General features: G+C 44.2%; 1 protein-coding gene across 7 annotated transcripts in view; it reads left to right on the forward strand.

Moving 5' to 3' along the window:
* znf704 (zinc finger protein 704) overlaps positions 1-13,562 on the forward strand; it is a 48,733-nt gene that overhangs the window by 9,096 nt on the left and 26,075 nt on the right. For all 7 annotated transcript variants that reach the window (XM_088601972.1, XM_088601977.1, XM_088601971.1 and 4 more), the window contains exon 2: positions 1,763-1,983. In XM_088601972.1, coding sequence (XP_088458098.1) covers positions 1,763-1,983 — 221 coding nt within the window. The remainder of the gene's footprint in view (positions 1-1,762; positions 1,984-13,562) is intronic.

Below are 13,562 nucleotides of genomic sequence, written 5' to 3' on the forward strand. Positions count from 1 at the left end.
TTCAGTCTTCAGACGGCCAGGTACAATTACCACCGAGAAGGCAGGTCAATCTCAACACAGTGCTCAGGTGCTAATGAACACTTAAATTAAAACGCTATTTCAGGAAGCATCTCATCGCGTGCAAAGTGATCAGATGCTGAACAGAGCTCGTAGCTGGTGAGCTGCAGCTGCCAGCCCGTGTCCGTCTGAAACAAGGCACCCAGCGCAGGAATGTAAATGACTCATTCTGCACCGAGTTCTCCCTACCTCTGGTGGTTGCTAGGAATTCAGTGGTGCAGTTAGGAAAGCATTTTCATTAATTAACATGTTATCATGTGTTCCTGTTAATGAGTATAAATAGGAAGGGGAGATAATACAGTTACAAACGAGAGGAATCCATTTAGCTCAGTCGGCCGATTGGTTAGCAGCTAATTGATCCCAGGATCTCATCCAGCCATTCCTTGAAAGAAGCCAGGGTATCTGCTTGAACAGCACGGCTGGGCAGCTGAATATTATACAACTTGATAACCACTGATGTAAAAGTGGATAAGGGGCTTTTCGGTAACTGATTTAGGTGTTGGACTTTCCTCAGTGTGGTTTTTAGCAGGAAGAGTTTAGTAGTCGAGTCAGTGACCAGGTCTTTCCGGGGTTATTGCCGAGTGGGAGCAGCAGGGGGGATTCTGCCTTGAACTTTAAGCAGTCACACCAGTGGCTGAAGAGCTCTTCCCCCTCCCCTCCGGGGCGAGAAACAGAGAAGCTGGATTCACGCCCATGTTGCAGTGGTGGCTGTTTGTCTGTTTTTTGTTCCTCTGAGTCAATTCGAAAGTAAGAGCGCTCAGCTGCCAAGGTGGATCGAACAATGACTTGCACTTCTAAATGATCGAAACGGAGAGACAGATCATACATTTGGGAAACCGTAGATATCTGTATACACTGTAGGGGTCTGGTTCTTCTAAGCAGTTTACTGCTGTTTATCTTCTGGATCACATTCCCCCTTTGTGACCAAGCCACTGCCAACAGAAGTTGTTCCCAACATTAGTCCTGGGGAACCCCTGTACCTTTATTCCCGCTAGCATTTAATCACTGTTACCGATTGCTGCTTTTAATTGGTTTACTGCTTGTTTAGACTTTTGATTACCAGCTTCTGAGCTCACTCTTTGGTTTCGAAATTGCCCTACTTCCAAGTGTACTGTTTACACTGGCAACTTTACCATACAGAACTTATGCAAAGTTAGTGACATGGTAAATCATTTTTCCTTTGTGCAGCGATGATCGAATTGGATGCATTTCAGGCAACGAAACCTAATGAAGGGGAGTTCAGATGCTCAGCAAGGGATATACTGTACAGTAGGGTTACCGCCAGCTACAAATCCAAATGACACATTTTAAAAAAACTCAAAGCAACTTTAACCTGCATCTGAGAATAGGCATCAAGTAGTCAGAGGTTTGCAACAAAAACAGAAGACTGGAGGGGTTCCCCGAGACTGGAGTTCCTGTTGAGAACAAAGCTTTCGACTTCCAGTAGGAATTAAAGCTGATTAATTGGGGGTACATTTATGAATTAATATTTTTCCTTGGGGTACTAGATGGTCAGGCTCTTCTGTTTATGCAGTGAAATTAAACAATTAAAGTCATTCAGTCCGTCTCAGTCAAACGTTCTTTGGAGATAATTGGATCGTGCAGCTGAAATACATTAAAGCAACGTTTTTCTCCCAGTTGCAGCTGGACCGCGCTGGGAGGCCTTGTGTTCAGTTTTGCCGTTGTCGTTTTTTTTTTTGGACAGACCTGCAACGGTCGGGAGATCGCTCCCGCCGGCCCGCAGCAGGACCAGCGGAGCAGGGAAGCCGAGCCGGCGTCCCCGGAGCGGCAGGAGGACTTCCCGAACCCCGACGGGCCGAAGACGAGCCGAGCCCCGGACCCGGAGAAAGACCACCCGCGCTCGGTCTCCCTCCTGGAGCAAAAGCGCAAGGTGGTGTCATCGAGCATCGACGTCCCGCGGGCCAGGTGGGTAAGAGCGCCCCGGAAAAAAAACACGACGGCCCCCCCCCGTTTAACAAAATGGGCATAAACTGTATCCTGAAAAATTACAGCCCCTTCGCCGCATCAGTGATGGGCGTTAATGAGGCAGAACCGAATAAGCTGAAACCTCCGGCTGTTAATTGCGGACGCTGTCCTCGCTTACCGCAGCCCGAGGAAAACAAGCAGCCAGTGTCAGGGTTTTTTTTTCCTTCTTCTTTTTTTTCTACCCCTCACGCTGTTAAACTTGCAAACCAGCGCGGAGCTCCCAATTCTCATCCAGTCGGTGTGAGCAGAAGCGGCCGTGCAAGGACACTCGCACGTCTCGCCGGCATGAGTAGAATGGGACAGTGCTCTTGTCCCCTTGCCGCCCGACTGAGCTGTCCTGTCGGGGTTTTCTAATGAGAGAGGGTTTTTTGCCTGTTGTTTGTCTGTGTTTGTCTGGGCAGCGCTGTAACAGGATGTCTGCGTGCAGTTCAGGTGCTGGGCTTTGGCATTCCAGCAGGTTGCGGACTCCTTAACAGCAGTACATGGTTTTGCAAAAATAAAAAAACAAAATCAATTTTTTTTTATATCCTTGAGTCCTTGGTGCAAAACTTTATCGACAAATTTGCCGTTTGCCATGGCAAGCCCAAAGTCATGAACCTTATTAAAAGATCATAATGAAATCGTTTATTATACTTTCGTAATGCTGTTACAAAGAAAACGTGTTTGATAAGATCTTTTTTTTTTTTTAGACAAACGTAATTGGTGTCAGAATAGTCCTTCTGGTTTGTGTAGCTGAGGTTTAGTTCATTGCCGTCTCCTGTAAGGTGCATTGGCTTTGGGCTTGCCACGGGTTTTTGCCGGGGTAGAAACTGGAGGTGAGAATGAAAGCCAGCACCAGGCTCTCTTAAATACTAATTTGCCTGAAAATAATCCAATCTGCAGATTAAGGCCTACTTACTCTCCCCAAGAAGAGAGAACTCGCATGTATTGGAGACTCAGCAACTGTGTCGTTTTTAAAAGTCACTTAAAGACCTATTACTCAGTTAATTGGCTGAGCTTTTCTTTTTTCTTTACTCTTCCTTTTAGCTGGAGTATAACACGAGTGCAGTTGCACAGCGCTTTGAGTTTCTTGAAAAGCTCTCACAAAATAAAATTATGATTAGCTGAGGTAATGTAATCCGTACGTGCAAAACATGTGCTAATAAAACATGTCACATAACAAATGGGACAGCATAGCAGTTGATAACAGTGCAATAACTCAAGATTACTTGCACAGAGAACAACATAAACAAAATCCGATTTAGAGTTTAAGAACAGCGGGGAAATATTTTTGTGTGCAACGAAACGGAAGCCACAAATTCTATTGCTCGGGATTAGGAAATGATTTTTCCAAAACTGCCTGAGGAATGTAAAAAATTCTGTTGTCCAAGAATCGGATTACATCCCCATTCTGGCCACCTAAACATTTTCAGTGCTCTGTAATGAAAGTATTTCATTGCTTTATTGTTGTCAATTCAGACAGCCGTTGTTGTTCCAGTATTGCTCATCTTGTTATATATTTTCATTCTGGTAGACACACACCTGCCCCCCCACACGCTACTGTGGACCACAGCGATTTCCAGATTGCCAGTGTCTAAATACAGACACTTCTGTATTTGACTGAATGTCTTGCCTCTTTTTTTGAAGGTATTTGCTTTCAACCACATGTGTTGAGCTATGAAAACAGTGTGTGTGATTAAAAAACACGTGACCCAAGAAGAGAACTGTGAGCAGTAAACTGCTGTGTGCAGAATCATGCACAGATCGGTTTCTTCAGTCTGCTGCGCCTGAGTGAACTGCCAGAAAAGAGCTGCTCTTACAAATACTTTGCAGCTTGGTGCAGCAAAGTGCATACTGAGATGTCCTGCGATTAAGAGCTACAGTGTTATTGTGTGAATGTGTGTTATTGCTGGCTGTTGCCACAGTACAGATTTGCTTGTAGGCGTGAGTCAGAATGAAGTCCCTTCCAGTCCCTGAAAAGAGGTGATGTCTCACACCACAAACTCCCTTTCATGCCTGGTAGTCTAGGAATTTTTTTTAATAGAAAAAGGACTAAGGCTGATTTAATACATCTGTCAACAGATTTCATCACTGTTGATGAACAAAATCACTATTTTGATACAGTCTTTCTGCATATAACACAAAAGAAATATTCAGATTGTGGTGCTGGATGTATAAGCACGAACCTTGTGGTGTTGCACCCTGTAATGCAAGGCTCCCCGTATTGTTGATGAGTGTGTTGTTTAAGCCACTCATGACATGGGTGCAGCAAGTACCTCAGCATTGTTTCGTGGAAAAGAGTATGTAAAATTATCTTTAAAAAGGGCAAAAGGCCATTTTTTTCTGAATGAAAATAGATCGGTTGAATCAATATATAATAGATCATGTGTATTGAGAAGGTCAACCCAGTTGACTTGTTCCAGGTCAAGTGAAACATGAACCAGAAGACACAAGTAGAAAATACAGTAAAATGCATGTAATGACTGAGAACAGAAGGCACGTCTTTAGCAGGGGGGAGGGTGGATCCTGGAGTGAACTGTGCTGTTGTTGAAACTGATATCCTGGGTTGGTTCCTTCGAGGTACAAAATAAGATCTGTAAGCATGAAGTAAAACCTGATACGGTTTGTTTTTATAACCTTTTTTCCGGATTTTCCTTCTCGGGATGCGGCAGCATACTGTTTCGGGTGTTTTCGTTTTTAGACGAGAGCGCAGTCCTGGATATAACCGATCTGGTGAACAGCCGGAGCCACACAGTTCAGTTGGCACAGCATTTCTAATACAGGAGCAGGGAGGGAGGTGTTTGTGTATGCAATACCATGAGGCAGGTGTGGGCTGGTAGAGACCTTGAGAGAGGCGTCACGCTTTGGTTTTTATTCTACCTGTTAACGTTAATTGATCAATTATTGGAATAACCGTTAAATCTACTGTTAAATCTGCTGTTTTCTACTGCTTTCTTCCAGGTTAAACCCTGGAGGTTATAGAAAGGTACCTATTTCTTCCATGCGACTAAATTGGAGGACAGTTCTTGCCTTTGTGTGATATTAAATACCCGTTTCTATGAATAGTTGATGACGTCTTGAAATGTCTTGCTTTGTCTCCGGGCCAATTCGGTCCCTTATTGACAATGTATGGCATATGTGACACATACATTATCGTAGAAATCCTTGTGTTTCTTTATCTTTGGAATTATTTTCTGTGCCTACAGGATAATGTTGGTTTTCTTCAGGAAGCAAACCAGATGCTGTTAAGGGGTAATTCATCAGCCTTTTATTAAGGCTGAGCTATTTAAGCAGCAGGCACGTTTAGCATGTTAAGCTGAATTTAAAATGACCTGACACTTTTTTTATAGCTGAGGAGAATAAAAACCACGCGCATTAGCAGACAGATAAGTGACAGCAGCTGGAGGAATATTTGCTTATTATGTTTTGTTTGTTCACAAAAGTATAAAAGACACTTGGCTACTGTTTGTCTTTGTGTTGAGGTATCTTAGTGTGTTTACTTCAGAGTGACTTTCAGAAGCTCATTTTCTATGTGCCTGTGGCTACCCAGTAGCACCACTGCTCATATTTCTCACAATGTTGTAGCGAAAGTCATGCATAATGTGTCGATTATATAAACAGAATTAATAACCCTCTAAACACTACTCTGAAGAATCAAAAAGCACTCTGGTGTTTGTTTTCTGTTTCTGTCTCATGTTGCTAACGACTCCATTGGCCCAGAGCCGAACAAAATAGTCAAGGTCAAGTGGCACAGCTGTCATCCAAGCACATGAACTAACACAGTCACTCCCAGCCAGTTTGGTACACTATTCACTTTTTTGTACAGTATCTAGAACTGAACATCACAAGACCTGGAAGAAATTGCAAGCATGCCGTTGTTGTCAAGTTGTTGCAACACGTTCAAGTATTTTAGTACAGATGTGAAATGAAACTTTGGAGACGTGGCAGACTGAGGTTTAACAGTGCTCTTTTACAGCATGCTGTGGTAGTACAGCCCCATAAAGATCTGAATAATTGTATGAAACCACACCAGCTGTGTATATTACAGAGGTGCACAAACGTATTTGCGCTGCAGAGCATGCAAGCACTTCAGTAATGCATCTTAAACCACCAAGCCTGCAAAGCTACAGTATGTGCCGGAACGAGAAACTCAAGAAACCCTTTTCGTTCTCAGTTCTTCTGATGAATTTACAAACGTAGAGTGGAGAAGAAGAGTCACCCGCTGTGTTCTATTTGTATTATAATACTTTTTTTTTATTGCTGTATGAGAAGTTACAGTACAGATGCTAGATCATCTTTTGACTGTAAGTACACCATGAACTTCCCATTACTGTGTTTTCTCCTTGTTGTCTTTTCTTGTTGCTGTAGTTAATTTCTTGACCAGGCAGTTGGTATTTCGGGCCACTTGAGCTGTAATGTTGCAGAATTAACACTTGCCTGTAGGAAAGCACTCTGCTCTTTTTTATAGGGTAAACTCAAATGGGGTCATAGTTGCATTATTTGAGATCTCGCAAGGCAAGAACCGTCAGCTTTTGACTGCAGTCATCCTTTCGGCATTTCTGGGGGAATCCCTGAGATAAATCATTGCAGAAGGCTGTGTGCTTCAGAAATGAGGGCACAAGGGCTTTGTTACGAGAAGGTGAGGCTGCTGAATGTCTGAAATTGTCACGGACGTCCAAAGGGACTAACCGTGGGGAGCAGGAGAGCGGAAAAAGACCCATATGCGTAGCGGCGAGACGGGGAAAAAGGCCCGGGCTCGTTTGTGCAAAGAGTTCGGGAATGCCGTATAGAAACCTGTGCCCTCAGGGAGCGGACGTGGGGCGCCCTGGTGCTAGGCGGGTCTCAGGACATCCGAACGTCAATGCTGAGCCCTGACAGAGTGCAAGACACGGAAATCTATAGCCCAAGGGAAAGAGAGGGACCGGAAGGACAGCAGGCAGGAAACTAGGGACAGGACAGAGAAGGAGCGCCCTCTGGCTGCAGAGGGCGTGACAGAAATCTCCAAGGTGCAGACTGTATTTCTTCTGTTTTTTTTCAGGGGTGAATGGCATTGTGCTTCACACTGTAGATGTTTGGAGCGGTCTCAAAATCCATAGAAAGTATCGTCTTTGTCTTTGCATCTCTTTAAAAATCCAGTTATATGTGAATGTGCTTATACCACATTGTTTTCTGTTTCTCCGCAGTGGGGGACAGACTGCACACTGTGAAGATTACACACTCAATCTTTATTATGTTATCTGGGGGAGTTATTATTCATCAGGAAATTCCATGTTTTTTTATCTCATTACACACACAAAAAACACCATGTCTTTTTTTATTTTTATGCTTCATTCTTTGGTGAGAGTCTTGCACCTTGTGAGGGTTTTCCGGCCTGCACATGTATTTTGGGTGCACTTTGTGCACTGTAGCCAAATGATAGTGTTTCTGGCACAAATCTCTTGCACAAGGTAGACAACTATCTAGTGCTCCATCCGTTGCTTGAGACATACAGTATTGTATGCAGCACTGTAGCAGTAGTTGTTGCTACACCTCCTAGTCGCTTTAGATAAAGGTATCTTCTGACCAAATTATGCTAATAATTTGTATACATCTGTTGCCAGGTTCTTTGCATCCAGATCGGAAAAGGTTTTTCTTATTCTCCAAATTTTTATTCTTCACCCACAGAGCCACCCATCTCTAGTTTTCTAGCTGTTTCAGTGATACTCTGGCCTCATGGCCTGATTAATCCAGAGATGGTTATATATTGGGGTGCTGATTCTCTTGGTCATTACAAAACAGAGTGGGGCCTTGGACCGGAGTGGGCTTTTGTGGATTCAACCTGATTCTGCTGTTATACCATTGAGGAGGTAGCCCAACTCTAGCCCAGTTGCAGCAGCAGTATAAGTGGGAACCAGCATTTCTGGGGGGTCAGTGCTGTGATGGACCACTGTCACATGGTCTCTAGTCCATTTCCTCCAAAACGCCTCTTCATACGTCTTCATACGGTTTTAAGCTTCTTATGTCTCTAACAGTCTGTAAAGAACTGTGGTAGGTTACTGTATAGCCATGGAAGTGCACTTTCCCAGTTTCTCTGGTCCCCAAGACTTTCTTTTCAGATCTTCTGCCAAGGTTTGGATCTGTTCTCGCTGTGGTCATCCACAGGACACCTCAGGGTGAAGGGGTGTGACGGCTACACAAATTCCCCCAGCTCCGGAAATGTCAATGATCTTTGCAGATCGGCTCTTTGCTGCAGTATTAACACATCCGTACGTCTCTCTGTGTATTTTTAAACATTAGGACAACAGAACCGAGTGCAATTTCCAAAGTGTTAGGATCCTGTACCTTCAAATATCTCAAAGTTCAAAACCAAAATATCTACTTCATATACAGGAATAATAGTATTCCTTGTTGTACTCTTGGGACTGATTAGTCTTTTTGTTTTAAGGCTTTTGAACTGTCATTTGCTTTTGAAGGGTTCCAATGTTTTTGTCTAATTGTAATAAAAGCTAGTCAGGAGTCTTCTGACTACCTCTGATTTCCTCAGATCTCCTTAAGGGTGACAGGTGACCTCTGTCGACTTGATTGCAAGCAGAGGAAGTTGAATGGGTTCAGAGTGGAACTATACACAAGAACAGGGTGACCATGACTGAAACCTAAAAGAAAAAGTCTGCTGGATCGGACAGAACTTTACTTGGACTTGGTTCCTTGCTTTCTATTGGTCTGTTTTACCGTACAGGTCAAATGGTCTCTCTCGGATCAGTTGAGATTCGAAGGGCCATATCTGAAATTGGTTTGTGGAGCCCGAGAACAGTGTTTTTCTAGGGGGGCAGCCCATTATTGCCAAAGAAAACAATGCTTTTCAGCAAACTTTGGAGCTGCGAGTTTACAACTGTTTGATTAGCATCAGAAAAGCCCTCGTCTCGGCAGAGTACTGAAATCTGCTGAGTTGGATGGCTTCCAGCTAACCCACAGTAACTTTTATTATAGTTTTCGGTCCTCTCAGAGTCCTGCTCTTAGTTATCAGATTGGATGTAGTCATGAACTGGCTTCCTTGAACTTTAGCTGTGTTTAGTTGTGTTTTTGGAATGTTTTGAAATGTGTATCTGATTGGCTTGTCTGCGCGCTGCTAAAAATGTTTAACAGAAAGCACACGTTTCCTTTCTGTCCAGGAGTGAGCCGACGTTGTTAAAGCTTTTTCTGTATTCGTTGCTCTTGATGGTTTTTGCCATCTTTATTTGATTTCGGGATGTGTTGCAACGCGCTTTTCTTTTCCCAGGACTAAAATGGTGCTGGCCTAAGCAATTCAGTCTCTACACCTGCGTAAGAAGTTGATATGAGGCATTCTTCCCATCTGTGATAGTTTTGGCGGCATAAAAGTTAACACTGCGACCTCATCACTCTTGTGTCCTAGGTTCGACTCTGGCCTGTGAAGACGTCTGTGTGGGGTCTGTAAGTTTCCACCTCATGATATGGGTCTCTTTTAGGTCTTCCCACAGCTCCAAGGACTTGGGGTGTTACCAGGCCTTTCCTAATGGCTGGCCCTACATACTGTATGTGTGTGTCCTGTGATGGGCTGGTGTCTACCCAGGGAGTCCTGCCTTGTGTCCTGTATGTGCTGGTTAGAACTCTGGCACACAGCACTCTGAGCTTTTAGACTAACTGAAAGTAGGTGGATGAATTGAACAAATGAGGCCATTTTTTAAGCCGTTAAGCTCGTTTATTTTCTGTTCTTGTGGAAGACCTTAAAGCACTGCTTGTGTGAACTGTCGCCCTTCCCTTTATTAGATCGTGTGGAGAAATGTCGTGATTTGTGAAGTGGAGCCTGAGATGTCGTAGCCGATATCCCATTTTTGTACATGTGGAGTCATAAACCTGCCCATCAATCTGCCGTGTGCTGAATGTGTGTTTTTGTGTTGCGGAAAGTGCAATCTAAACACCGCTAAAAAACAGCACTTGTGATGCATGAATACAGATGTCACCTGACATGCCCACCCCATCCAATGGAAGAGTTAATCCTTCCTTGACGTTTTCAAAGAAAAGTGATTTTTGCCTACTGAAAACTGTACTTTAGTGTCAAACCTGTATAAATGAGACCTACTGTGACCTTGCAGTGAAGCAGTTCCCATTATAGTGATTCATATTACATTTTGTTCTTTCCTAATTACACTCATCAATTTGATCTTTGGGGGTTAGAGGTGTAAATTATGTAATTTCTGTCATGCTGACGACAATTAAACTGGCGACACGTGCTAATTCAGCTCTCCGTACGAGAGGTGTTCTGATCGTTCCAGTTTAATTTCCATGCCCCTCGTCGCAGTTCAGCGTGGAGAATCTTCCGAGCTGTCGAAGGTTAGCGGCCCTTGACGTGAGGCTCTCTCACCAGGGTAAAGGGGACTGAAGAAAGCAACCAAATCTGACCCCTCAACTGAAATAAAAAAAGTAAACGGGGCCATCAACATTGAAAACTGTTGTTGTGAGGGATGACACTAGATGTGGAGAGCGATCATTCACAGGAAAATGGCACAGGGATGAGTCCTCCCTTGCCCTGGTTTACACAGAGGAAAGTGGAAGACGGTCACAAGCAGAAGTTCAGACTGTCCGAAATCCTGGAAACATGGAATGGATTTCTTCAGATTTTAGATTGTCAAGAGCTGATTGCGGTATGCTCAGGATTTTCCTTCCCAATTTTTTGGCGTTTTATATACGGTACAAGTACATGGGCAAGCCCATAATGATAATTCCTCATACTTATATAGAGCTTTGAGTGGAGTGTCCAGAAAAGCGCTTTACAGGTAATGGGGATCCCCTCCACCACCACCAGTGTGCAGCCCCACCTGGATGATGCTCCAGTACTCTCCCCACACACCAGCTCTCAGTGGGGAGGAGAACAGAGTGATGATGCCAGTTCAGAGATGGGAATAATTAGGAGGCCATGAGTGGTAAAGGCCAATGGGAAATTTGGCCAGGACACCGGGGTTACACCCCTACTCTTTTTGAGAAACACCCTGGGATTTTTATTGACCACAGAGAGTCAGAACCTCGGTTTTACGTCTCATCCGAAGGACGGTGCCTGTTTTACAGTATAGTGTCCCCGTCACTATACTGGGGCGTTAGGACCCATATAGACTGCAGGGTGAGCGCCCCCTACTGGCCCCACTAACACCTCTTCCAGTCAGCAACCTCAGCTTTCCCAGGACGTCTCCCATCCAGGTACTGACCAGGCTCACCTGCTGAACTTCAGTGGGCTGCCAGTTGCGAGTCAACAGTAGCTGGAATAATGTTCTGCCAAAATGAAAGCCTGACAAGTGTAATCGTTTTTACAGAGCCGCTTGTCGGTTGTGTATTTGCTTTAAACCCTTGACATGAGCAGACACAGTAGCACTGGAATGACAGCTGGCTCACAGTCACCAGTGAATAAAACAACTGCAGCTGGTAACGTTTACATTCACCTCCGCTCTGGAAGGATAAGGAGATTCCTGAGCATGCTCTCATCTTCTTGTTTCTTTAGGATTCCTGCAAGTCTGAATCCACCTAATACAACATCTTTATCCTGTGTGTTCTGTTATTCTTTCAGAACACTTTTTGTCTTCACAAGTAACACAGAAGAGCAGATGAGTTCATGCCACGGTCGATCCTCAACTTTCTTTTTCTTGTCAAGCTTCAGGCTGGACAGCAATCAATAATGTCTGCTTTTTGAGTCTTATGTTTTGAGTCTTACTAGTGTGGGTTCTCTCAAATGCAGCCCTTGAGGTCTTTGTGGTTGCGTTCCACTGAGCCCAGCATTAGTTCATTGAACATATTGTGCTTTAACAAAACCAATTTAAGATCCCCAGGATCAGAGCAGGTAGCTATTTAAAGAGGCACACACTGTATACGTATGGTGAAGGAGGAAATGGGGGGAAAAAAAAGCTCCTTTGCTGAGCTTCTGAACCTAACCACAAGAAACAGGAGAACTGGTTAAAACTAGCCTCCGGGGGGCTGTGGGGTAGGTGCTGTGCTTTGGGTCCTTTCGAACACAAATCCCTCCGTTTGCTTGACGCTAGTTGCTGTAGCAGAATCTAAACAATATGAAGTCCACGGATTTGGGGCTGCAGCACTGTTTGTGGATGCTTCTGTAATTCTATTACACAAACCTAACTCCCTCCTCTGTGCCAACCTTTCAGGACTAAAACCCACCCAGGACAAGGGGAAAGAATCGTCCCTAATGGCAGTCTTTTAAATCGCATTACACCGCATCGATCCCACTGCGGAGGGAGGGGGCCGGTAACCGGAGACGCGAGTCGTGGAGGGATGCGGGAGAAATGAGCTCATGGTGATTCTCAGTGCGGGGAGATGAGCTCATCGGAGCTGCGCCCGCCGATCTCTGCCACGGCCGCAGTCCGGCTGTCTTTCACCGCCTCGTCCCAAGCGCACACGGTTAATTGCGGGCGGCGGGCTGAATTAATCAGCGCGGTGGGCCGGGGCTCCGCGGTGATAAATATTATTGAGAAGGCAGCCTGTGTGCTCCAGCCCCTCTCATGGGAATCCTGGAAGAGCGCTGTTCCGTAACCTCCAGCAGGTTGTAACAATAAATTAATCCCCCCCCCCCAGTCTTAGCAGAGGGGTCCACGAGGAGAGAGGCTTGTTTTGTCTCTTTGTCTTGCTTTTCGCATATTTTCCTGGTCGCCTCCCTTACTGACAGAGACATTATTCAGGGATTGTACAGTGCGCGGCTACCCAGCCCGATTTACATGATAAAAAGGTTGTGGTACATCAATCGTAGCGCAGAATTTTCTAGGTATGTGCTATTGTTCTGAGATGGTCTATCTCCGTTGGCTGACAGCAGGGGTTCCAAGAAACCATGATGAAATGTTTTGTTTTTTTTAGTTGAAAGAAAATTTTTTGAACGGAAGAATAGGGATTTTTCAGGATTCACTTTTAAGTGGGTTAACAAATCTAAACTGATCAACAGTTGCGTGGGATGATGGGATTGGTTTTGTGTCTGACGGCTCTTGGCTCTTGGGTCTGATCTGACCTGATCTTGCCCTGTGTGTGGAGTTTGCACATTATTTTCCGGGAAAAGTCAGGATAACTGAGCAAAACCAATGCATTTTAGTATTTATTTCTTGCTTACTACAGATCAGATAACATGCACTCTCTGATATTAACTGTCAGTGAAAATTGCACAAATTTGTTTTTGGTTGCATTCCAAGGTCTCAGGACTTTTGCACAGAGATTGATCAGATTTTAAGTGACCTTCGTATCAGGCATATAATACTAAGATCATAGTGCAGGCACTGGCTGCTCAGAAGCAGAAATCCAAAATACAGCATAGTACAAAATAGAAATACCTTAGAAATTCTATTTATGTAAAGTTCTATTATAGAAATAATAGAAATATATGCTTCTGCGGCTGAGGATTACAGGACATTTTCTTTTCAGGCTAATCCCTGTTTTACTAATATCCCTGAACAAGTAACTGTTTCCTCCTTAAAGAGTGCTGGAAGATGGCAAAGAAAAGCCATGTTAATCACGAGGCAGATGTTTTGTTTTTCCAAAAAATGTTGTAAGATAGTATCTCC

This window comes from Lepisosteus platostomus, chromosome 12 (genome assembly GCF_059453375.1).
Source record: "Lepisosteus platostomus isolate fLepPlt1 chromosome 12, fLepPlt1.hap1, whole genome shotgun sequence".
NCBI lineage: Eukaryota > Metazoa > Chordata > Actinopteri > Semionotiformes > Lepisosteidae > Lepisosteus > Lepisosteus platostomus.